At 42.4% G+C, this 23,702-nt stretch overlaps 1 protein-coding gene across 1 annotated transcript in view; it reads left to right on the top strand.

Annotated features, from left to right (window-relative positions):
* Positions 1-23,702, top strand: part of FBXW8 (F-box and WD repeat domain containing 8) — a 117,032-nt gene that overhangs the window by 67,093 nt on the left and 26,237 nt on the right. Inside the window, exons 6-7 of the mRNA XM_079762451.1 lie at positions 8,490-8,686; positions 11,553-11,759. Of these exons, the coding sequence (XP_079618577.1) occupies positions 8,490-8,686; positions 11,553-11,759 (404 nt within the window). The remainder of the gene's footprint in view (positions 1-8,489; positions 8,687-11,552; positions 11,760-23,702) is intronic.

Below are 23,702 nucleotides of genomic sequence, written 5' to 3'. Positions count from 1 at the left end.
ATGCTGGGTGGATGCCACTAGAGTGTCAGCTCCATGCAGGCAGGGACTTCTTTGCTTTGTTTTGATGTGTGCACTGTGGTTTCCCAGTGTCTAGGATAGTGGCTGGCCCAGAGCAGGGCTCAGCAGGTACTTGTTGAATGTGTTGTTGCATTAATTTATTTTTGGCTACATATTGGTTAATGTGAATGATAATCTGCAACATTGCTATAAAACAGTCTTATAATTCAAGTTTTTACTGTTCTGAGTATTTGAAGTTGTAAAAGTAGCCATGACATAACTATACTATATAATAAAACCCTAATATGCAAATAGACCAAATGGCGGAACGACCAGTCACTATAACACACACTGACCACCAGGGGGCAGACGCTCAACAAAGGAGCTGCCCCCTGGTGGTCAGTGTGCTCCCACTGGGGGAGCGCTGCTCAGCCGGGCTCACAGCTGGCCTCCGTAGCAATGCTAAGGATGTCCGACTGCTGACTGCTGGCTGGCCCGTGGCAGGCCTAAGCTGTCAGTGGAACATCCCCCGAGGGCTCCTGGACTGCGAGAGGGAACAGGCTGGGCTAAGGGACGCCGCCCCCCCCCCCCCCCCCCCCCCGCCCCACCCGAGTGCATGAATTTCATGCACCGGTCCTTTAGTACAACTAATTAATCAGCTGATTATAAAATGAGCTTTTACTCAAACATCCCTCCCTGTTGGCTGCTGTGTCTGTTCCTGCCCACCTTGCCCATGTGTTTTTGGGTCAAATATCCAACAGAATAGTTGCAAAGTGAAGTTGCAAATCTTACAAAAGCTGCAGGATTTAATAAAAGTGATATTGCAGGAGCACTGGAAGTGGTAATTACACTGATAAATAACAAATGGCTTTTCTCCTTTACTTAAATCTCTTTAAAAGATAATCATCTGCTTATGTAAAAATAACAACAGTGTATGTGGGGTTTATAACATGTAGAAATAAAAAGTATGACAACAGTAGCACAAAGCCTGGGAGGGAGGAGATGGAAGTAGCTGCTGGGAAGTTCTTACATGTGAGAGGTGGTATGATATCACTGAAGGTAGACTGCGGTAAGTTACAGGTGTATGTTAAAATCCTAAAGCAACCACTGAAATAACACAGCAAAGGGTTTTGGCTAATAAGCCAACAAAGGAATTAAAACAGAAAAAGAGTGGGTAAAGGTGCAAAGAACAAATGGGACAAATAGAAAAATGGTAGGTTAAGCCCATTTTTACCAATAATCACATTAAAGATAAATAGTTTAAACACACCAGTTAATAGGAAGACCAACTATATGCCATTTATAAGAAACTCACTTTAAATATAAAGACACGGCAAAGTGAAAGGACAAAAAATATATACCATGCTAACATTAATCCAAAGAATGCTGGAGTGGCTCTGTCAGTTTCAGACAAAGTAGAGTTCAGAGCCAAGAGTATAACCAGGGATAGAGGATGTTCATATAATAAAGGGTCAATTCATCAAGAGGACATAACAATCCTAAATTTTATGCACCATAAAGTGGTCCTGGAGGAATGTGCAGATGACACTGGCACCATTGACAAGTGAGGATCTGACCAAATTCTACACTTAACAGTTGAAATAGAGAAAATAACAAAGATGATGGCACAATAGGCATTCAGAGATAATTAAATTGATGGAGCCCTAGAATGTATTTTCCAAAAGACCCTTCTTAGGATAGCTCTGTGAAACTCAACCTGTGGGGAAGCCTATTTTATTGCATACAATTCTGTTGGAAAAATGATGCCAACAAAACCAATACTTGATTAATAATGAAAAATGTGTTTATAGATAAACTCCATGTGTGCTTAGAGTGAGCTGTGGTTGAATAACTTCCACACTTGGCAGAACACAGGGTGAGTTGACGTCAGTTACTCATCGATCTCACAGTTATTTTATGCACTTGTAAATGCAGCTGCTCATCCTACACGTTTCTAGCTAAATTCCAGCCCAGCCTCATCATGTACCTAGTTGCTTTGGACAGTTGTTTTACCACTCGGAGCTTCTGTCTCTTCTCTTTTGTAAAATGAGGATAAGGATGGATGCTCCTCCCAAGACGAAGTGAGCACTGGATGAAAGTAGACAGATGACAGTGTCTGCATGCTTGAAAGTTCCTTGCAAGAAGCAACTTTCATTTCTCTCTACTGCTGATTGTGATGTCTCCCAACAAACGCCACGCAGAAATATTTGCAAGAGGCGCATCTTGGAATGCACCTGTCTCCTATTTTATGTGCAGAGCCATTGGCGTTTTCTGTTGCACGTCTGTTTCTTCTGAGTCAGAAGGGAAAGAATTTACCAGAATATTTGCCAGGGAATGTGTTTTGGAGCCTTTGTGATCTGCTTATCCCCCAAGTTTATTATAATTCTTGTACTTCAGATATTGAACATCCTATTTTACATATGAAGCAACATTTAACTCAAAAGCTCTGCTTTGGTTTGTAATCACCTACTTAAGTCTACTGACAGTTTGAAAGTCTGGCAAAGCAACCCAAAGGTATTATTTTCTTCTGACAATATTTATTTAGTGCTGAAGCATACTTCATAGAGAGTTCGTAAGTTCAAATAATTTATTGTTTAAAGACAAAAGTACAAGGCAAGAAAAAAGAAAGATGGGAAGATGGATTACAAAGAGAAGAAACATGAGAAGCTACATCTGTTTTAGGTAGTAGGAAGCTGTAGGTAATAGGACTGGATTTATGGATGAGCAATAGAGGAAATTAGTGTTATTAATATATTAAAAATGCTTTATGCACAGCAGGAACTGTAGAATACATAAAAATAAATGATTGGTCTGTCTCCAGCATTTTATGTGGTTTATCTCCTTTAATCTACCCAACAGCCCTGGGTAGTAGGTAATGTTATCTTCAGTTTTACAGGTGAGGAAACAGGCTCACTGCTTTATGTAACTCAACCCAAGGCCTTCAGCTGGCGAGCAGTGGAGCTGGATTTGAACTCAAAGAAATAGCCACGGACTGTGTTATCTCCACAGATTGTTTCAGTGAATTTTGAAAAAATAAAATCAGTTGGAATTGGAACAAACCATTATCCAGCATCTACAGAAAGTAATTCTTTTCTTGGGTAAACCTTTGAGGGAAAAGAACTAGCTTGGGGTCATAAAGAAGAAATGATTTGGTGAGAAAAAAGAATCAGTGGCATTGCAAATACAGAAAAGTGTATATATCTGCAGGGGACTGAAAGTTCCTGTAGACCGCTGGTTGTCAAACTCAAGCTTTTGCTCCAGTTGAAAATTTGCTTTTCTAACAAGCCCCGGGGATCCTGATGGTCCTGGGCCCACGCTTGAAGAGCAGTGCCGTAGACAGTTTGAGAAAGGTGGAGACATGGGCAGTGTGTGTAAGAGGACTTCATATGTAGCAGCAGTCAAGGTGCTGGGGAGAGGGTGGATTGTAAAATCAGTTTTTAACCAGTGCAGCAAAGTCAAGCTTGGTTTTTTACAACTGTGCATGATAAAGCACCACAGCCAGGGGTAGTCTAGAAGAAGGAGGTAGTGAGGAAGGATGTAAACTACTTTTGATGGCTGTTTTCAGGCATTGCTAGCGTCTAGAGCAGGGCCTGGCCTAGGACAGGTGCTCAGTGGTTATTTGTTGCATGAATGAGTGGACAAGTAGAAGGAGTTAACTCTATATGTTAGGACTACTCAGCAAATAATTCTTCTTAGGTTTTTCACATGAAAACATTTTAAAAATTTAACTTCTTGTTAAAGATAGTTTTTGGAAAACATTTTAGTATGTACAAGGAGGTAACAGGAAACTTCCCTCCTACTCTTCTTCCTTTCCTCTGGTTTCTTTCCTTAGAGGCCAGTTACCATTAATAGTTTCTTGTGTGTCCTTCCAGGATATTCCGTGTGTGTGTGTGTGCATGTGCATGTGCGTGTGCGTGTGTGTGTGCGCGCACACACATAAATTTTTAAAACACAAGAACAGTGTAACATACTATACTACTATTTTGTTCTTTTTTCATTTAACAGTATATTTTGTTGATCATTTCATATAGCTTATATAAGAGTGACTCCTGCAGTCCTGAGAGGGAAGTTTATAGCTCTACAGGCCTACCTCAAAATAAAACAAGAAAAAATGGTAATAAATCATCTAACTCTACAACTCAAAGAATTAGAAAGAGAGCAACAAGAAAAACCCAGAGTGAGCAGAAGGAAGGAGATAATAAAGATCAGAGCAGAAATAAATGACATAGAGAAAAAAAAAAAAAACAGTACAAAAGATCATTGAAACCAAGAGCTGGTTCTTTGAAAGGATAAACAAGATTGATGAACCTCTAGCCAGGCTCACCAAGAAACAAAGAGAGAGGACCCAAATAAACAAAATAAGAAATGAAAGAGGAGAAATAACAACAGACCCCACAGAAACACAAAGGATTATTAAAAAAATACTATGAACAACTCTATTCTAACAAACTAGACAACCTGGAGGAAAAGGACCTATTCCTAGAAAAATACAACCTTCTAAAATTCAATCAGGAAGATTCTAAAAATCTCAGTAGGCCAATAACTATAGAAGAAATTGAACCAGTCATCAAAAAGCTTCCAGCAAACCAAAGCCCAGGGCCAGACGGCTTCACAGGAGAGTTTTACCAAACATTCAAGGAAGAACTAAAACCTATCCTCCTAAGACTATTCCAAAAAATTCAAGAGGAAGGAACACTTCCAAGCTCATTCTATGAAGCCAACATCACCCTAATACCAAAACCAGATAAAGACAACACAGTGAAAGAGAATTACAGGCCAGTATCCCTCATGAACATAGTTGCCAAAATCCTCAACAAAATTCTAGCAAATCGGATCCAGCAGTACATCAGAAAGATCATACACCATGACCAAGTAGGATTTATCCCGGGGATGCAAGGATGGTACAATATCCGCAAATCAATAAACGTGATACATCACATAAACAAATTGAGAGATATAGTCATATCAATTGACACAGAAAAAGCATTTGACAAAATCCAACACCCTTTCTTGATAAAAACTCTCAGCAAGGTGGGAATAGAAGGATCATACCTCAACATAATAAAGGTATGTTGGATGACATACCTACAGCCAACATCATACTCAATGGGCAAAAACTAAAACCATTTCCCCTAAGAACAGGAACAAGACAGGGATGCCCACTCTCACCTCTCCTGTTCAACATAGTACTGGAAGTACTAGCCATTGCGATCAGACAAGAAGAAGAAATAAAAGGCATCAAAATTGGAAAAGAAGTAGTAAAACTCTTTATTCGCAGATGACATGAATAGAAAACCCTAAAGACTCCATCAAAAAATTATTAGACTTAATAAATGAATTTGGCAATGTAGCAGGATACAAAATTAACACCAAGAAATCTATGGCATTTCTGTACACCAATAATGAACTTAAAGAAAGAGAGACTAAAAAAGCAATCCCATTTACCATCACACCAAAAAAATTAAGATAACTAGGAACAAACTTAACTAAGGAGGTAAAAGACCTATACACAGAAAACTACAGGATACTGAAAAAAGAGATAGAGGAAGACAAACAGATGGCAGAACATACTGTGTTCATAGATTGGTAGAATCAACATCATCAAAATGTCCATACTACCCAAAGCAATCTATAGATTCAATGCACTCCCCATTAAAATACCAACGGCATATTTCACAGACCTAGAATGCACTTTCCAAAAATTCATCTGGAATAAAAAAAGACCCCGAATAGCCGCAGCAATCCTGAGAAAGAAGAACAAAGTAAATGGGATCTCAATACCAGATATCAAGATGTATTACAAAGCCACTGTTCTCAAAACAGCCTGGTACTGGCACAAGAACAGACATATAGATCAATGGAACAGAATAGAGAACCCAGAAATTGACCCAAGCCACTATGCTCAATTAATATTTGACAAAGGAGGCATGAACATACAATGGAGTCAAGAACGTCTCTTCAGTAAATGGTGTTGAGAAAATTGGACAGATACATGCAAAAAAATGAAACTAGACCACCAATTTACACTATACACAAAAATAAATTCAAAATGGATAAAGGACTCAAACATAAGATGGGAAACCATAAAAATACTAGAGGAATCCACAGGCAGAAAAATCTTAGACATATGCCAAAGCAGTTTCTTCACTGACACTGCTCCTAGGACAATGGAAACTAAAGAGAAAATAAAGAAACGGGACTACATCAAAATAAAAAGCTTTTTCACAGCAAAAGAAACCATCAACAAAACAAGAAATCCCACTGCATGGGCGAACATATTTGCCAATGTTATATCTGATAAGGGCCTAATCTCCAAAATTTATAGGAAACTCACACATCTTAACAAAAGGAAGATAACCCAATCAAAAAATGGGTAACAGACCTAAATAGATACTTTCCGAAAGAAGACAGAAGGAAGGCCAAGAGGCATATGAAAACATGCTCAAAGTCACTAATCATCTGGGAGATGCAAATCAAAACGACAATGCGGTACCATCTCACACCTGTCAGAATGGCTATCATCAACAAATGACAAGTGCTGGTGAGGATGCGGAGAAAAAGGAACCCTCCTTCACTGCTGGTGGGAATGCAGACTGGTGCAGCCACTGAGGAGAACAGTATGGAGTTTCCTTAAAAAACTAAAAATGGAATTCCCATTTGACCCAGTGATCCCACTTTTAGGAATATATCCCAAGAAACTGGAAACACCAATTAGAAAGGATATATGCACCTCTATGTTCACAGCAGCACAATTTACAATAGCTAAGATTTGGAAACAGCAGCACAATTTACAATAGCTAAGATTTGGAAACAGCCTAAGTGCCCGTCAGCAGATGAGTGGATTAGAAAACTGTGGTATATCTACACAGTGGAATACTACGCTGCAGTAAAAAAGAAGGAGTTCTTACCATTTGCAACAGCATGGATGGAACTGGAGAGCATCATGCTAAGTGAAATAAACCAGTCAGAGAAAGATTAATTTATATCACGTGATCTCACTCATTTATGGAATATAATGAACAATATAAACTGATGAACAAAAACAGATCCAGAGACAGAGAAACATCGATCAGACCATCAAACCTCAGAGGGAAGGTAGGGGAGGATGGGGGTAAGGGGGAGAGATCAACCAAAGGACTTGTATGCATGCATATAAGCCTAACCAATGGACACAGACAACAGGGGGGTGAGGGCATGAGTTGGGGGGGGGGGTAATGGGGGGTAATGGGGGAATAAGGACACATATGTAACACCTTAATCAATAACGAAATTTAAAAATTAAAAAAGAAAAAAGACTGACTCAGTCTTTTTTAACTGGTCATTTTATTTAAATTCTGAAGTATGGAGGTGACATTATTTAAGTAGCTCTCTATTCATGGACATTTAAAACTTGCAATCTTTTGACATAATTAAAAGCATTACAGTGACTAGCCTATATACATTTGTAATTTCGTAAATATCCAGTCGCCTTCAAAGTGGGTGAATTAGTTTACATTCCCACCAACAATTTGAGAGCGCATTTCCCTGAATTCTCAACAACAAAATATTTTATGAAATTTTTTATCTTTGTCAATATGACTGATAAAAATGGTATTGTATTATAGTTTTTATTTATCTTTTTCTAATTGTGAGTGAATTTTGACATATTTTTATGTTTGAGTCGGTTGTGTTTCTTTTTCTGTGAACAACATACTCATGCCCTTCACTCACTTTTCAGTTGCTTTTTTTTCCTTAGTGAATCTTAGAAGCCCTTTATATGTAACTAGAGGCCCGGTGCACGAAATTCGTGCCCGGGTAGGGCCCCTAGGCTTGGCCGGTGATCAGGGCCGATTAAGGTTCCCTGCCTCCCCGCCTCCTCCTTCCCTCGCTCTCTCAGTGCCCTGCTGCTGCTGATGGTTGCCTGCCATGTTCCGTGCCACCCCCTGGTGGTCAGTGCATATCATAGTGAGCGATCAAACTCTCGGTCGAACTCCCGAGGGGACAATTTGCATATTAGGCTTTTATTTTATAGGATAGAAATTGACCCTTTGTTATATGTGACGCAAATATTTTATAATTTTTATTTTTTTAAATTTCTTTATTGATTAAGGTATCACATATTTGTCCTCATCCCCCTATTCCCATCCCAAACCCCTCCCCACATATGCCCTCACCCCCCTGTTGTCCATTAGCACTGGTTAGGCTTATATGCATGCATACAAGTCCATTGGTTGATCTCTCCCCCTTTTCCCCACCCTCCCCCACCTTCCCTCTGAGGTTTGACAGTCTTATCGATGCTTCCCTGTCTCCGGGTCTGTCTTTGTTCATCAGTTCATGTTGTTCACTATTTCCCCTAGATGAGTGAGATCATGTGATACAAGATATCATTTATTTTTAAATTTTCTTTACATTAAACAATTGTTATTTTATAATTGTGCATGTGAAGTAAATTGAAAATTTATTTCACATTGAAGTAAATTTAAAGTTATCCACATTGTTTTTTTTCTACGTAGGATTTCTTAATATTTGGGATCTAAGGACTGGAAAGTATCCTATCCACCGCTTTGAGCACGATGCAAGAATCCAGGCACTAGCCCTCAGCCAGGAAGATGCCACTGTTGCCACGGCTTCTGCTTTCGATGTTGTGATGTTGCATCCCAATGAGGAAGGATATTGGCAAATAGCTGCAGAATTCGAAGTTCAGAAACTGGTGAGCTTTTAGTCTGGCCATTTTATTTTTCATTCTTAGAACCTCTGAATCTAATATAAACAAATATAATGATGTTGGCAGCTCCCGCTCACTCAGGACTCCCTGTGGGCCTCACGTCCATAAATCTCACCACTGCCTTGCGAAACAGGTACTATCATTTTCCCTGTTTACCAAGAAGCCAAGAGGAACTTAGAGCAGTGACTGGACCTGCCCCAGCCTCAGAGTCAGGAGGTGTGATTCGGACCCAGGGCTCGCTTCAGGGCTAGAGTTTCTCATTGCCATGGTCCTCATCCGCTTTCCCAGGACGTCCACCCCTCAAAATCCAAGGTCAGCTTCTGGCCTCGTACAGAAGTGAAAATGAGTTCAGTGACATTATCCCAGTCCTTATGGCAAGGAGGATTCCATCCTCAGCTTTCTTCACCCCAAGTTGTTTTCACCTGGAAGTAAAAGTAGCTCCTGTGTGAAAATAGGTAGAAGTCGGTGTCATGTTCCAGGATGTCATGTGTGAAGCTGAGCCAGCCTTAAGGAGTTCTTTACGTGGAGCTTGCTTCTGAGTTCAGTTGTACGGGAGCCTCTGCATTCTAATGGGAGAAGGTGATTTGCTGGTAGAAGGAAGTTTAAGTCTGTGCTGAATTTGGGTTTAATTTAAATAAACCTGACTTTGGCACTAGTAGGAGAGTGAACAGAAGAGCCAACGTTGAAGAATAAATTGATGGCCTGACCTGGAACAAATCCTGTTCCTCCCTTTCCTCCTGGTGAGAATCTTATTAGATTGAATAACTAAAAAGCCGAGTGTTACTGCCTCACCTCCATAAGCTGCTTGTCCCTCTAATGATCCCGGCTCGGCAGTTTGGATTTAGTGTTCCCCAAAACTGCCTGAGGCTGTTTTCCCATCTTGGGTTTTATTAGAAAAATGTGAAAGTACCATATTTGTTTGTTTTCACAACTACTATCGTGCTTATTATCTGGTCTTTGACTAAAGAACACTGTAGAATAGCAATAATTATATGAACTCAGACAATTACTTAAGATGTGAGTCCCTCTATAAAATGTAAATCCTGCCTTGGCAATCGGTGGCATCCTGGCACAGACTGGATGCTTTTTGAAGTAGTTTTGCAGCTCCCAGCAGTGGCCCAGCCACTGCCAATCAGAGCGTCTTGGTCTGTCCAAAATCTAACATTAAGATGAAATTAAATGGCTGGGCTGAGGATGTCAGTCTTAGGAAAGTAAGAAATGGTTTTTAGACTAGAGAGAGGGAGCAAGCTGGAGGCGTGTGCTGTAACACTCTTTATGTATTATTTCTACCCTGCGTGAGGGGTGGCCACAGGCTGCCTTGTCACTGGCAGGCACCCCTGGCCTAGAGCGCTGGGTCCTTTTGTCTCCCCCAGATAGGCTCCCTGAATCGCAATGGCAGCGCTCCCGTGTTTGTGATGTTAGCCTAGAACATCATCCTTTGTGATGGGCCCTGGGCTTTGGACGAGGGGCCGAGGATTAGCAGAGCCACCCAGATGTTCGCTCTCTGTCTCCAGCTCCCCTGGACAGCCCTCAGCATTCAGGCTTTGGACTCAGTTATCTTGTTTTCAGGGCAATACTGTCCTTTTACACCGTGGATTTTCATAATTGAATGGCCTGGCTCACCTGCTGTCGCGCTCTCAGAATTTACTCAGGGAGGTGAGAACCTGTGATAAACTACACTGGGGAAGTGTGCCACTCAGGGATCTAGAAAAGAAAATCATTCTTCAAGGGACCTCCCGTACACATGGAGATTAGAGAAGGGCATGGCACAAAAATGCTGCTGGTCATGGCCTTCCTGCTCCCGATGGCATTGAAACCTGGAGAGAGCAGGTAACTCAGATACTTTTAACCTTTTAGCAACGCAATTTTGGCATTTGCACAGATGTTAAAATGTGATTTTAGCTCATTTGGAACTGAGTGAATTTTATTCAGTTTCTGGTTTAAAGATTCTTTTGAATAACTATGACACTTGCATGGGTTCAGAATTTAAAAGACCCAATAAAGTTTACAGTGAGTAACACCATTTGCACCCCATCCCTCAACTCTTCCCTCTTTGAAAGCAGCCATGATTAGAAGATTTATGCATGTACAAGCCAAGTACATCACACCCTTCCTCTGCCCACATGCACACACGTTAGCACACTGGGAATCCTGTTACCTTGCTTCCTTGCTCTCCGCCCTATTCACCTTAGAGATGATCCCATGAGTATCAGTTCATGAAGACTGTATTCATGCTTTTGCCCAAGACTGCATGGTATTTCAGCGCAAAAATGGACTGTCATTTACTTGTAGTCCATTAGTAATGCGTGTTTAGCATTTTTCAGTTTTTAGTGATGAAAAAGTAAAGCTTTAGCCAATAACCTGTACACATGGTTTTACATAAATGCGAGTTTATTTGTAAGGAAAGTCCTGGAAGGAACTTGCCGGGTCAGAGCGTAAGTGCACTTGACATTGTGGAAAGTGCTGCCGATTTCCCTCTGTAGACATTGGACCAGGTTACATCCCTCCAACCGTAGTGGGACCCATCGTGTGGTTGTTCCCTTCACTTCCAGGCCAGTGTCTCAGCAGACGATGTGATCTTTCCGGGTATGACAGGTGAAAATGGTACCTCGGTGAATTTTTACTTTATACTTCTCTTATTAGGAGTGTATTGTGTTTCTTTTATGATGAGCATCTTTTCATTTGTGTAAGAACTGTGTTTCATTTCCTGTGAACCGCCCCTCTGCCCGTCTTTTTCTGTGGGGTTGCTGGTCTTCTCATTGACATGTAGGAGGAACTGTATACTTTTTGACCAAGTCAGGATGAACTGTATGTGGAACCTGAAGGACTAAACAACCCTTATCCTTTCCAGGTTGACTACCTTGAAATAGTTCCAGATACCGAAAGGTACCCTGTGGCAGTGGCCACTGCTGGAGATCTGGTGTACCTGCTGAAGGCTGACGACTCTGCCAGAACCCTCCACCACGTCTACGGGCAGCCCGTCACCTGTCTGGATGTCTCGGCCAACCAGGCTGCTTTTGGAGTGAAGAGTCTAGGATGGGTGCACGAAGGAAACAAGGTACAAAATAGAACATCAGTTTTTATTTTTTAGAAGGCAACTTAAAAAATTAAAGCTCCAGGATGTAGTCGGGAAATATATATTTAGCATGGTAAAAAAATTCAAGCATTTGAAAAAGATATGAGGTGAAAACAATTGTTTCTTTTTTCCTCCTTTTCCCCAACCCCACTCCACAGACAAAACTGGTAATAATTTCTAATAGATATCCATCTAGAATATAGGTACATTTATACATTGAAAAACATACCTTTATAGAAAAAAGGTTGCAGCAAAATTTATATTCTCGCCAACAGTGCATAAAAGTACCTCCGATACTCTGTGAGCCAGAAGCAGAGAGAAAAGTTTTTAATTGAAATTCTTTGCATGATTACTAAATGTAATCACTACCTAGCGTTTTACTATCCTGACTGTAGGCCAAGTACTTAGTCTGAAAAGTCTTAAAGCTGATTTATGGAAGTCTCTTTCTCCTCCAGTGGGGTCAGGGGAGAGGGGGATCAAGTTTTATTTTGTTTTCCCTTTAATGTGCCTGCTCTCCACCCCCTGGCAGCGGTGTGATCCCAGGAAGAAATTTCTCTGCGCATTGGCTCCTCTGGCAGCTCCTCCTCCTGAGGACGGAGGCCTTCTCCATGGCGCTATTGCGGCCTGCTGCCCCGTGTGGCCTGAAGCAGGTTGCTTAACCCTCCGTATGCCTCAGTTTCCTCCTTTGTTTTTAAATATATTTTTATTGATTTCAGAGAAGAAGGGAGAGGGAGAGAGAGATAGAAACATCAATGATGAGAGAGAATCATTGATCGGCTGCCTCCTGCGTGCACACCCCCTCCTGGGGCTCGAGCCCACAACCCAGGCATGTGCCCTTGACCAGAATTGAAACTGGGACCCTTCAGTCTGCAGGCCGACGCTCTTATCCACTGAGCCAAACCGGCTAGGGCTCAGTTTCCTCACTTGTGAAAGGGGGCTCATAATACCCACACCATAGAATTGCCAGATTAAATGAAAACCTGTCTGTAAAGCTTTAAGCATCATGCTTGGCGTGTGACAGTTAATCATCACTGTGTGCCTCCTGGTATTTCTACCAGTTGTAGTTCAATGCTGGCCTCGGTTTGTGATTTTTTTTTTACGTAGTTTCCCCTAACGTGTAAGTTACCTGTAAGGTCAGGTCTCATTTATCAGGTGTTCACTGGTTTTGCAACTTAGTAGGTACTCAAAGATTTGAAGCATCCTGGATTCCTATTATGTTCTTCATCCAGTAAGGTAGATACGGCACTAGAAAGGCATGTGGCTTCCTGCAGCCTCACTGTGAGAAGGGCCTCCCTTTGTGCTTGAGGAGTGCATACGTCAGCATATGTCGGCTGACAAGTCTGCGATGCTCTAACTCCTGTGTTTTGTCTTCCTAGGAAGTGGGGGAAGGGGACAGCAATTGCTTTCTGAAGGCGGTTTCCTTTCTGGGGCTTTAAAAAAACTTACTTTTCCGATCCCTGGTGAGCTCATTTGTTGAGAGAAGAAAGACTGCGTATTTGCTTTCTAATTTTTCATCCATTATGCTTTCAAGTTTGGGTTATCTCATTTATTTCTCAAGTCTCAGTGTAGTGAGAGGATAGATATATGTAATACTAGCCTGGTTAAAATTTTCCATATTTTCAATAAATTTTTCCTCAGGCCGATCCTATTTCTCTTTGACTTATCTAAGTAGATTTATTTCTATACAGTCTTACATTTGATACAATCATAGTGGATATATTTGAGAAATCAGTTAAAGGGAGAGTCCAGCACGAAATCATACTGGGAGCATCCTTTAGATATCGATGGTACGGAGGCACTTTTGTGGATGCCTCTGAAAATTTCCAACCCAATTAAAAGCATTGATTATAAGAATCTGCTTATTAATACCTTAATTTTATGGAAATTTATTTTAAAATGTGTTCTCTCAAATAACTTGTTACTGGTATTTTCATTGCTATTTTAAAATTAAAAGTGGAAGTAAGTTTGCTACAAGAATTTGTTGAAGCATCCTTTGAAATCTGACAGTAGCAGTTAGTTACCCAAATATTTTGTGCATGCAACAGCCAGCCTTCAAACACTTGTGGGTGGCTGGCTGGTTGTTGTTAGTAATAACTTTGTGTTGAGATGTTTCTCCAACATGAATGCCACCCACTCGATCGTGAGGGAAGCCAAGCTTTTGTCTATGAAACTTGCCTTATTTTTGCAGAGGCAGGACCCTCCATCTGATGGAGTTTAATGGGTTTTCTGCTTCCTCAGAAGAACCTGCATTTTTCAGAAACGTAATTGTCATGTAACATCTCTGTGTGCGCTAAGCCATGTCATCCTGCTGCTATCCTAGAATGTAATGTCGTAATTCCCAGGTAGCTTCATGTGTGTGCTCAGTGTTGCTTTGCTTGTGAATGCCGTTTTGGCTGTGTCTGTGCTTGGCCTGGCAGCGTGTGTCCCAGCACATTTTATTAGGTTGGTGTCAGACTATTAGCAGTAGAGTTTGCCTGGAGCTACGTCCACATGGGGGTTTGTGTTTGCGCCTCTGGCCTGTGTAACTCGGAATCAGATGAAGGCTTTATGAGAACATAGAGTTTGGCTTATCTTCGTTTGTACCTGATACAGAGCTGGGCTTAGCTGGAGTCCATTATTGATTAACTGTGATAAAAACAGACAGCGAAGTCCAAATGTTGATATAAAATACATTTGTGTCTGGAACTGAAATTTCTCTAACCTGTAGAAGTACTCCAGAGGTGTTATTTTTGTTTAGTTGGAGGATATCCTTGCCCCATACGATGATCGCATTAGCATTTTATAGGCACCACAGCTGTCAGAGCATCAAATAATAATGGTTCAAGTCCATCCACTCATAGATCCAGCTAGCCAGTCATCGTGTGTGCATTCAGCACAGAGAGCCACAGAGCACCAGTTGTGTTCCTGGCACTGGAGTATGAATCAGCCTCATGCACAGATTTCAGCAAACTGGTACTTGTCAAGTAACCCAGCTCTGTCAATAAACAGTTTTCTAAGGAAATGAGACCAAGTAATGTAGCAAAATGTACCTATTTAACCTTAAGAAAAGGCCTGTGAATACAGCTGGTTTGATCCTTTCCAGCTCCATGTGTTCCAGGACCAGAGAGAGTTCATGCTCTGTACATCTCCGTTGGCTTATGGCATGGAACTTCCCAGACTTTTGAATTTAGAGGCCAGGACTAGGGACCCCACTTGGAATTGCCAGCATTTTCTTTGCCCAAGTAAAGTCGTAGAAAAAAATGGTCATTGTCTATTTTCACTTTTTGTTAAAAGATCAGATCTTTAGACATCTTTTTTTTTTTTTTTTTAAGAGTAATTTAAAACAAGGTAATGCATTCACCTGATTCAGAAATCAACAGATCTGACAAGGAAGACTGTGCAGTGGGATGGCCCCTCCCCACTCCTTTCAACCTGCCACCCCGTTTCTTTCCTTTCCTGGAGCCAAGTCAGTGTTGCTAGTTTCATGTACATCCTTCCAGAGATATTTTATGCACATGTAAGCAAATTACCCAGACATACCCTTAGTCCCCTCTTTTTTAAAACTATAAATGGTAAAATAATATATTGTTGTTCTACACCTTGCTTTTTCCTGCAACAAAACTTCTTAAAGATCATTTCATCCTGGTGTTTGGATACTGTTTATTGGTTTAGTTTTGCTTTGCTTTGCTTTTTGCAATGTTATGGTACCACACCTGTGGACGGACCTTGATGAGTTTGGCTAGCCACCTCTAGATGTATGCTGAATTGCTCCCTGTCTTTTGCTGCTGTGAGCACACTTGGCCCACTTGAATATGTTTGTAGGTTAGTTCCTCAGAGTGGACTTGCTGAGTGAAAGGGGTCCGTGCCTTCATGATTTTGATGGCTGTTGCCTCTCTAGCGGCGGCATCCCTGGGAAAGTGGCAGGTGGCAGTACATCCCATTTCCCTGGCAGTTCCTGGACTTCGTTTCTCTCACAGGCTTTACGGAAAGATCCCAGCAAGGTGAGGCCAGAGGACTAGGCAGAGATCTGTCTGCTCTCACTCTGCAGTAAATTATTTTGTAGCTCTGCTACTTAGGATGAGTAACTGTTGGTTTCGAATCACATGGCTTTACCTAGACCCAGTGCAGGGGGACTGACAGCCCTCTCAGGCCACCGTTAGGTTGGGAAGAGCTGCAACACGCACTGATATGTGTTCCTTCTCGGTTTAGTTGGTACCATTTGAAGGAGAGTCCGTGGTTCTTCTAAGGTGGTAAGCCAACTGGCCTCTTTTATGTAAAATAAAGAGGGGTGGGCACGTGACCTCTGGGCTTCTGTCCAGCATCCATGTTCCTTGAATTCCGGATGAAGTGATGAGGTGGTAGAAACTTCTTACTTTACCTGTGGAGTCGTGTTGAGCTGCTCCCCCACTGGAACTGCTGGGTGGCTGAAGGCTTCTGAAATGGGCTGAGGAATCCATCACTCTACTCTTCTCTAACGAGACCACCCCAAGGGCCATGTTTATTGCTGATAGAAAGGATTGGGCAGGAACTTGGAACTAACTTCTTGATCACTTCCTGTGTCCTGCGGGCCAGGGGTATGTGGTGAGAAGGCCTCCTCACAGGTCTTTTGCTTTTAGATGCTGCTTAGCAATGGCCTGCTTCCTCCCGCTGCTGTGCAGAAATCCGTGTCAGCTCCGCCCTAGCCCTCTGTGCCCAAACACCCCTTTATGATGTGTTTCTGTGTCTCACATTTCCTGAATCTGTCCAAAATGCTCCCACCAATGAAAACGTGTGTATGATACCATATCATTAATTCTTTTGCTCCCTGAATTAAATTTTGCTCTCAGATGTGGGGGGTTAGAAGATAGAATTGCCTCATTTAAGAGCATTATGTTGACGAGTCTCATGCCTCATAAAGGAAGAGAGAGACCCACTTAGGGCTCTTAGCATCATTCTATGTATTTGGACATATTTTCTAATTTAGTTTTGAAGTACTTGGCATTCAGTGGCAGGTTGTATTTAGCAGCACGCGGCGTGCATCGTAATCAGGGGGATGCGAGTGAAGTAATCCTGAGGCTGAGATGTGTTTGACAAGGACGCTGCCTTGGCGCTGCTGCCTCAGCTTACATCACGCTGGAAAATAATTGCTAACATCTCTTATGATAATCATTCCCTTCACACGGACGTGGAAAGACTCTGGTTTGGTTGCTTGCACTCGTCACAAGTTGAAATAACTGTCTGGGAGGATGCTTGTATCAGACACGCAGTGCTCATGGATTCTGACCACATTCTCCCATACCTACCCCAGAATGTGCAGTCCACCTCTTCTTCTGTTCAAGGTTCTATTCCAGAGAAAAATGAAAACCTCGGTCTTTTATAAGCAGGGTGAATAATTTAAAATGGAAAGTTCACAAAGTATATGCCTCATTTCCTTTTCACTTTCTCCTTAAACCTTTAAAATGTTTCAACTTTCTTCTTAGAGAAGTTTAGGAAGATAGTCCTTTGAGACCAGTTTTCTAGGTTATTGAGTGATGTTGACTACCAGAAGGATTCTTTTTTGTTGCCTAGGTTACTGTCACTGCTATGACTATTTATTGAACACATGCTATATGCTAGATTTCTGATTGGCACTGGAAACGTGGAGATGAATCCAGAATGACATTTGCCTTAGGACTTTCAGCCTTGTGTTCCTCAGCAACTTAGCAATACAAAGGTTGCTTCCTCCACATTGAGATGGACATCAGGTCACAGCAGTTTGCTGCATTCCAAAGTGATGAAATTTATACAGGTAAATTGATGAGGATTGAACATTCAGAGGATTGTTTTAATACTAGAAAATGGTTTAGTATTAAAATGGTATCAGTAAGTGATGTAATTGTTAGTGTAATTTCATAATACATGAAGTTCTCCTCCCGTGCTGGGTGAACCCCGAGACAGCTCACAGAGCCCCCGGGTTACTCAGGACAGACAAGAAACCTCACCTGGGGACCTTTGAGGACCTGGCCACCTCTGATCTCTGTAACACGATGGCGATTCTGTGGGAAGCATTTCTTAGAATGCTGTCGCTGCCTATGGAAGCTGAGCGTGCTCTAGGATCTCCAGGATCCCGAACCACTCCTTTGTGAGAGTGATGACCTCAGAGAAAATAAATACAGGGAAAGGTATTTTCCACTAAGTCAAGCTAGTGGTGTAACCTTTGGGGATTGAGCCAGATAAACCTTCAGCAAGTTACTTACCTGGGAAAGGTAGGTCATGTGCTTGTGAGATACTGAGCACCAGTACCTCCCTATCCCCACTAGCTTTGGGGGCAGGTTAGAGTTCATCAGGAAAACCTGGGCAAGAAGGCAGTTCAGGCAGAGGCAACGGGCTTGGAGGACGGGTTCCCAGGGGATCCAGGAAGCAGCAGTGGGGTGATCCAGGCTGGCTGGAGCACAGGTACCCTGGCTGGTGTGGGAACTGTGCTCAAGTCATTTTGTAGTGCAAGTCCTGTGGTTCTTCACCAGATTCATTTTCCCAAGAGCTGATTTGCAATAATGCATTTAGAACAAAAAGGGACAAGTCAGTTCAGCTTCCTGCAGAACCAGTGCGGTTGCTGAGTCACTTGTATAATAGCCTTGAGATGCAAACCCTTGTGGAGAGGGCTGGCTCTGTGCCTTAATATCTTATGTCTGCACTCCTACTTGCATAGTGTTTGTATACCAATGGCATTTGTATCATTTTCTAATTTTCAAAAACATTGATCAGTATTCTTGAAGCTCCGAGCAAGCTCCTAAGACCATTACATTGAAGTGTATGCTGATCATTGCCTTTTTCTTGTTTGTCTTTTGAATTAAGCTTAGAATTTTATTTAGGGCCTACTTTTTCTAACGGCTTTCCCAACGATTTATGTTGAATTTCCATCCTGGTTCACCACTTCTCACCCCTGGGAGACTGTGAACTTGGAGTTAGGCTTTGCTTTTATTTCATCTTATGGATAGGCATGGCTTTGGTTTCTTCCTCCCAGGGCTCAAGAGCAAGTAGGTTTGTTAAAGGGTTAAAAGTCAGTTTGTTTTTCAGTTAATGAAGATCAAGGGGAGGGCTGTTGGGAATGTTTGCTTTTGCTCTATAAGTAAGAATGCTAACACTGTAGAATAGGTTGCGTGCTTTGGATGTATATCCAGACAGCTACTATTTATAGTGTTCTTTATGTGCAAAGTGCAGCTAAGCATCTGTCTGTGCTGGTACAGTCCTGCCCCTTAGGCAGTGCTGAAGGGGCGTTATGCCTCCGGGGTACGAAGGGGAGCCCACGGGTAGACTCTTTGCCCTACACCAGAGGTCCTCACTGCTCACTGTCATTTTTCACGCTCCTCCATCAGCTGTCACTTGTTTTAGTTCTCTGGTGTTAGCCACACTCTATCCACTTCTGAGCCTTTGTCTGGTCTAACTTGGGGCCAGACCAGCAGTTGCCAGGCTAGTGAATAGAAAATTGATACCCAAGCCAGTCTAATATCCTCAATTTCATACAGATAGCTTTATATCACAGTCATCTCACATGTAATCTTCCCATTTTAAAAATATTATTCAAGTTCCCTTTAATTTTTAAGAATTCATTTCCTAATTTGCAGCCTCAGTCTTCCTCCCAATATAAAATAGATTTAATATTAACTTTTTTTCTCCTGGGGACCATGATTAGTTACGTGTCATTAATATTTGTGAAGCGCTTAGAAACTGTCCATGCTCTTTATTATGATGAGGCCTGTTGGGAGCATAAAAGGAGGCTGTGAGGATTTTCAGCTTCAGTCATACATTTACATAGTAATTATAATCTTGTCATTGGACTAAATGCTGGGCCCTGAGCACTCCTCGTTTTATGTCTGCAGGAGCCAGTTCTTTGTGGTCTCCTTTCTTATTCTAGCGCTAGGACAGAGATCGTCTGAGGAGGTTTCCGAAGCCAAGCAAGCGCTTCTCTCTCTCCACAGAGTGGACCTGCCTTCCCTGTTGTTTCCAGCACCTATGGGTGTGTGGGTCGGGCGTGGGGGTGGGTTGTGCTGCCTGCATTTGCACTGGAGCGTACTCTTGTCTCTGGGTTTCTTTCAGGCTTAGGTCACAATAGGTGTTGGTTTGGCCTCGCTCTGATCCTTTGTAGACATCTGCCCACATCACAAAGCCCCCGAGTTTGGCAAGTCTGCGGTAATTGGCAGAGCCTTCCCGGGCAGAGTCCAGTCCTGGAACAGCGGGGGTTGCAGGTGCATTGGCACGTGGTGGTGGGGAACGCACACGGGCCTTGCCTACCGAGCGCCTGGCGATGCTCAGCAACACCGTCCCATCCCTGAAATATCTTGGCCTTGCGGGCTTGTCACTCCAATTAAAACTTAAACATGAAAGCAGCCCAGGCTGCCTCCCTTTGTGCTGCAGTTGAGCGTGGACGGTGCCAGAGCATATCATGGAAACGGTGGGGGGTGCTGTTTCAGGGGTCTGTGCTGTCGGGGGCTGCTTCCAGCTTTGCATCTTGCTGGTGGCTGCTGCTAAGTGCACCTGAGAGGCAAGTTTTTGTTTGCCAACAGAAAGTCACCTTTGGGATGGTGGTGAAAGTCATTTTCCACATGTTCACAGATACGCCTGTTACCAGGCCTCACGCTCTGACTTATCTTTGGCAAGGACTTACAAAATAGTCTCTCTGGCTGATTGTCAAAAATTACATCATATCGGAGTAAACTGCTTTTAAATCAGACATCCATTATTCATGTATATTAACTGCTTTTTTATTTTTTTATTGGCTGTTTTGTGTATGATTTACTCTTTTCTCACTAGCTCCCCCTCCCTTCCCAATTGTCTGTCTTTCTCATTGTTTTTTTAAATCTTAGCTCATCTGTGAATTTATAGGGGCTGTTCACTTATCTTTGTATGTCGACATCAATATGTGGACCCTGCATTTTTTGTAGTGAAATTTTTTACCACGTTTTGTGGGTCATATTTATATTGGGTCAGAATAGCAGCTTGGGTGTTTACTTGAGTAAAACCTACCCCAAGAATGGAGGTCTTTTTCCTTTATTTAAAAAAAAAAAAGAGCATTATTAGTCTTGTACTTCAAGATCTATACCAAATGAAACTATACCTCCCACTTCTGAAGCAGCTAAATATGTTGCTGTTGGTGGAAAGCAAATTGACTTGCTGTGTTCATTTGTACGCATGGAGCACATCTTACTGTAAGGCCCGTGTATCATTCTCCTATCATTGGTAAGTACAGGCAGAGATGTGTAGCATTTATTCATTCTTTCGTCAAATACATGCCGAGTCCCTTCTGTGTGCCAAGCAGAGTGCAGGGGTCCAAGGGTGCCTCTGTTCACTCCAGACTCAGTGCTGGAGGGGTCCCCTGTGCACCTGCGTCCTCTGGTCGTGGTACATCGCCCTGAGTCAGGGCCTCCTGCTGCTTGGAATAATAGGGCAGGAGACAGTCTGTTCTATTTCTTTAATCCCAAAGCAGCGTTGTTGTTGTATATAGTCAGTACTTGTATACTTTTGTGCACATTTACCTGAATCTTTGCTTACTTTTCCTTTCAGCATGTCAGACCTTTTTTTTCTGGACCATCTTCCAAAAGCGAGTTCTTTAGAAGTTCCTTTAGTGAGAGCTTACTTCCCTTTCTGGATTTAGTGTTCTCTATTTGTTGTTGTTATTTATTGATTTTAGAGAAAGGAAGGGAGAGAGAGACAGAGAGAGAAACATCGATTTGTTATTCCACTTATTTATGCATCCATTGGTTGATTCTCATATGTCCTAACCAGGGATTGAACCCACAGCCTTGGCATATCAGGATGACCCTAAAACCAGCTGAGCTACCTGACCAGGCCACTGTTCTCCATTTTGTACACAAGTGTTCTTAATGTTTTAATTTTTAAAAAAGTCTTTGTTTCACCCTCATTCTAAGGCAGCTTCGCTAGTCCTTTATAGATCTAGGCTAACAGTCACTTTCTCTCAGCGCCTTGAAGAGATTAGTGGTTGGGACTTCCACTGATGCCACTGAGATGTTGGCTGTTGGTCTAACTGTCATTTCCTTCTACGGCTCTTTCTCTTCTTTGGCTGCTTTTAAGATCTTTTCCTTGTCTTTAATTTTCTGCGGTTTCACTCTAATGTCTCTTGAGTGTGGATTTAGTTTTATTTCTCCTATTTGGGGTTTCTTATGCTTCCTTCCTTCAGTTGTAGAAAATTCTTAGCCGTTGAAGTTTTCCTCTCCCTCGTTTTCTCTGTTCTTTCTGTCTGGGCTCAGATTAGGTGTGTGTTAGACCAACACGTCTCCTCCGTGCTGTCCACAGCTCATTCATATTTTCTTTCTCCATCTCTCTGTGTTGCCTTCTAAATAATTTCGTAAAATCTACCTCAAAATTCACAAAATTCTCCCTTGCACTCTGTTCAATTACTTGTTTAACTCATTCATTGACTTTTTAATTTCTAGAGGTCTTTTTTTTTTTAGAACTGTTTAGTCATGTTTCTGTTTTTAACCCCTACCCTCTTTTATTTCTGTAAACATTCTCTGATATCCTGAAGTGAATTCTTCTGTTTGTTTTCTGCCTGTCGCATAGGATGAGGTGTTTCCTTCTGTATTTGGAGTTCTGCTTTTGTTGTGAGCTCCTATGTGGCTGATGGTGATTGTACATGTCCTAAGGGGCCTGGGTTGAGAGGGTCTTCCTCCTGAGAGTAGTTCTGCAGGTACCAGAGCACGTTACCAACCTGGCAGTACTTTAAACTGATGCCTGGGCGTGGGGTTTGGCCTTGTAGGTAGCATACATTCAGCCTCGGAACCTGGGTGAGGGCAGGTGTGTGCTTGCACACCCCAAGGCAAACATTTTCCGTCCTGAGCCGAACCTGAGGCAGACCAGCTTCCGGGGAGGCTCTTTTCGCCGGTGAACAGACCGCTTCCCCAGCTTGCTTTTTACTGAGTGTGCGTAGCCGCACAAGGGCCTGCAGTCTGGGGTTCTGTTTGTGCTGGCGGGTGTCACAGAGCACCCCCGGCATGAGAGCTCACTTCCCTTTCTGGATTTAGTGTTCTCTATGTTGTTAATTATTGATTTGAGAGAGAGAGAGAGAGAGAGAGAGAGAGAGAGAGAGAGAGAGAGAGAGAAACAAGAAACATTGATTTGCTATTCTACTTATTTATGCATCCATTGGTTGACTCTTATATGTCCTGACTTGGGATCGAACCCACAACCTTGGCATATCAGGATGACACTGTAACCACCTGAGTTACCCGGCCAGGCCACTGTTCCCCATTTTTGGCTCCTCATATTTTTTCTGACTTCTTAGAACTTAAGCAGATAGGTTGAAGGAATGTTTATTGATACTGAATGTTATCCAGCATTTTTGCGTTTGTAAACAGCAGGGTTTTCCAGGCATTCTAGTCTGCCATATTTTCAGAACTGGACACAGTTTGGGGCTGGGGGCGCATTTCTAGGATCTGGATATTACGGTTCTAGAATCGTTATTGTGGAACCTCCTTCTGTTTGAGTAGGATGAAGTATTCCTTTGTACATGGCAGCAGCAAGATTAGACATCCAGAAATGGGGGATGTGGGGGGTGGCAGGTGTTAAGCAAAAAAAAGAAATGAGTATTTATTGTGTCCCAGATTGTGGTAAGCTCTGGGTTTCCCTGATAACGTGTACTAAGCAGTTGTCTATATACTGAGCACCGGGCACATGCTGCATCCTTAATCAGAGCTGCAAGAATGAATGAGAGGGTTGCTTTCACAAGGAACGTATAGTCCAAGTCTAGGCCAGCATTTTACACATATGGCGGGGCACTTGGTAACAGCCTCAGCTGACCTGCTAAGTGCGTTTCCTTGGTGACGCTCCTAGCCCCGGTGCTGAAGAACCACGGGTCTGGGAGAGGTCGGAGGAAGCGAAGGCACAGTTTAAGGTGGCACCTTGGAAACACCAGATGAAGTGTGTGGACATGAGTACCTTTGGCACTGACCAGAGGGAACGAGCTCTGTGTGC

The sequence above is a fragment of the Cnephaeus nilssonii genome (genome assembly GCF_951640355.1).
Source record: "Cnephaeus nilssonii genome assembly, chromosome: 22".
Classification (NCBI taxonomy): Eukaryota; Metazoa; Chordata; class Mammalia; order Chiroptera; family Vespertilionidae; genus Cnephaeus; species Cnephaeus nilssonii.
This window is presented reverse-complemented; position numbering and strand designations above follow the sequence as displayed.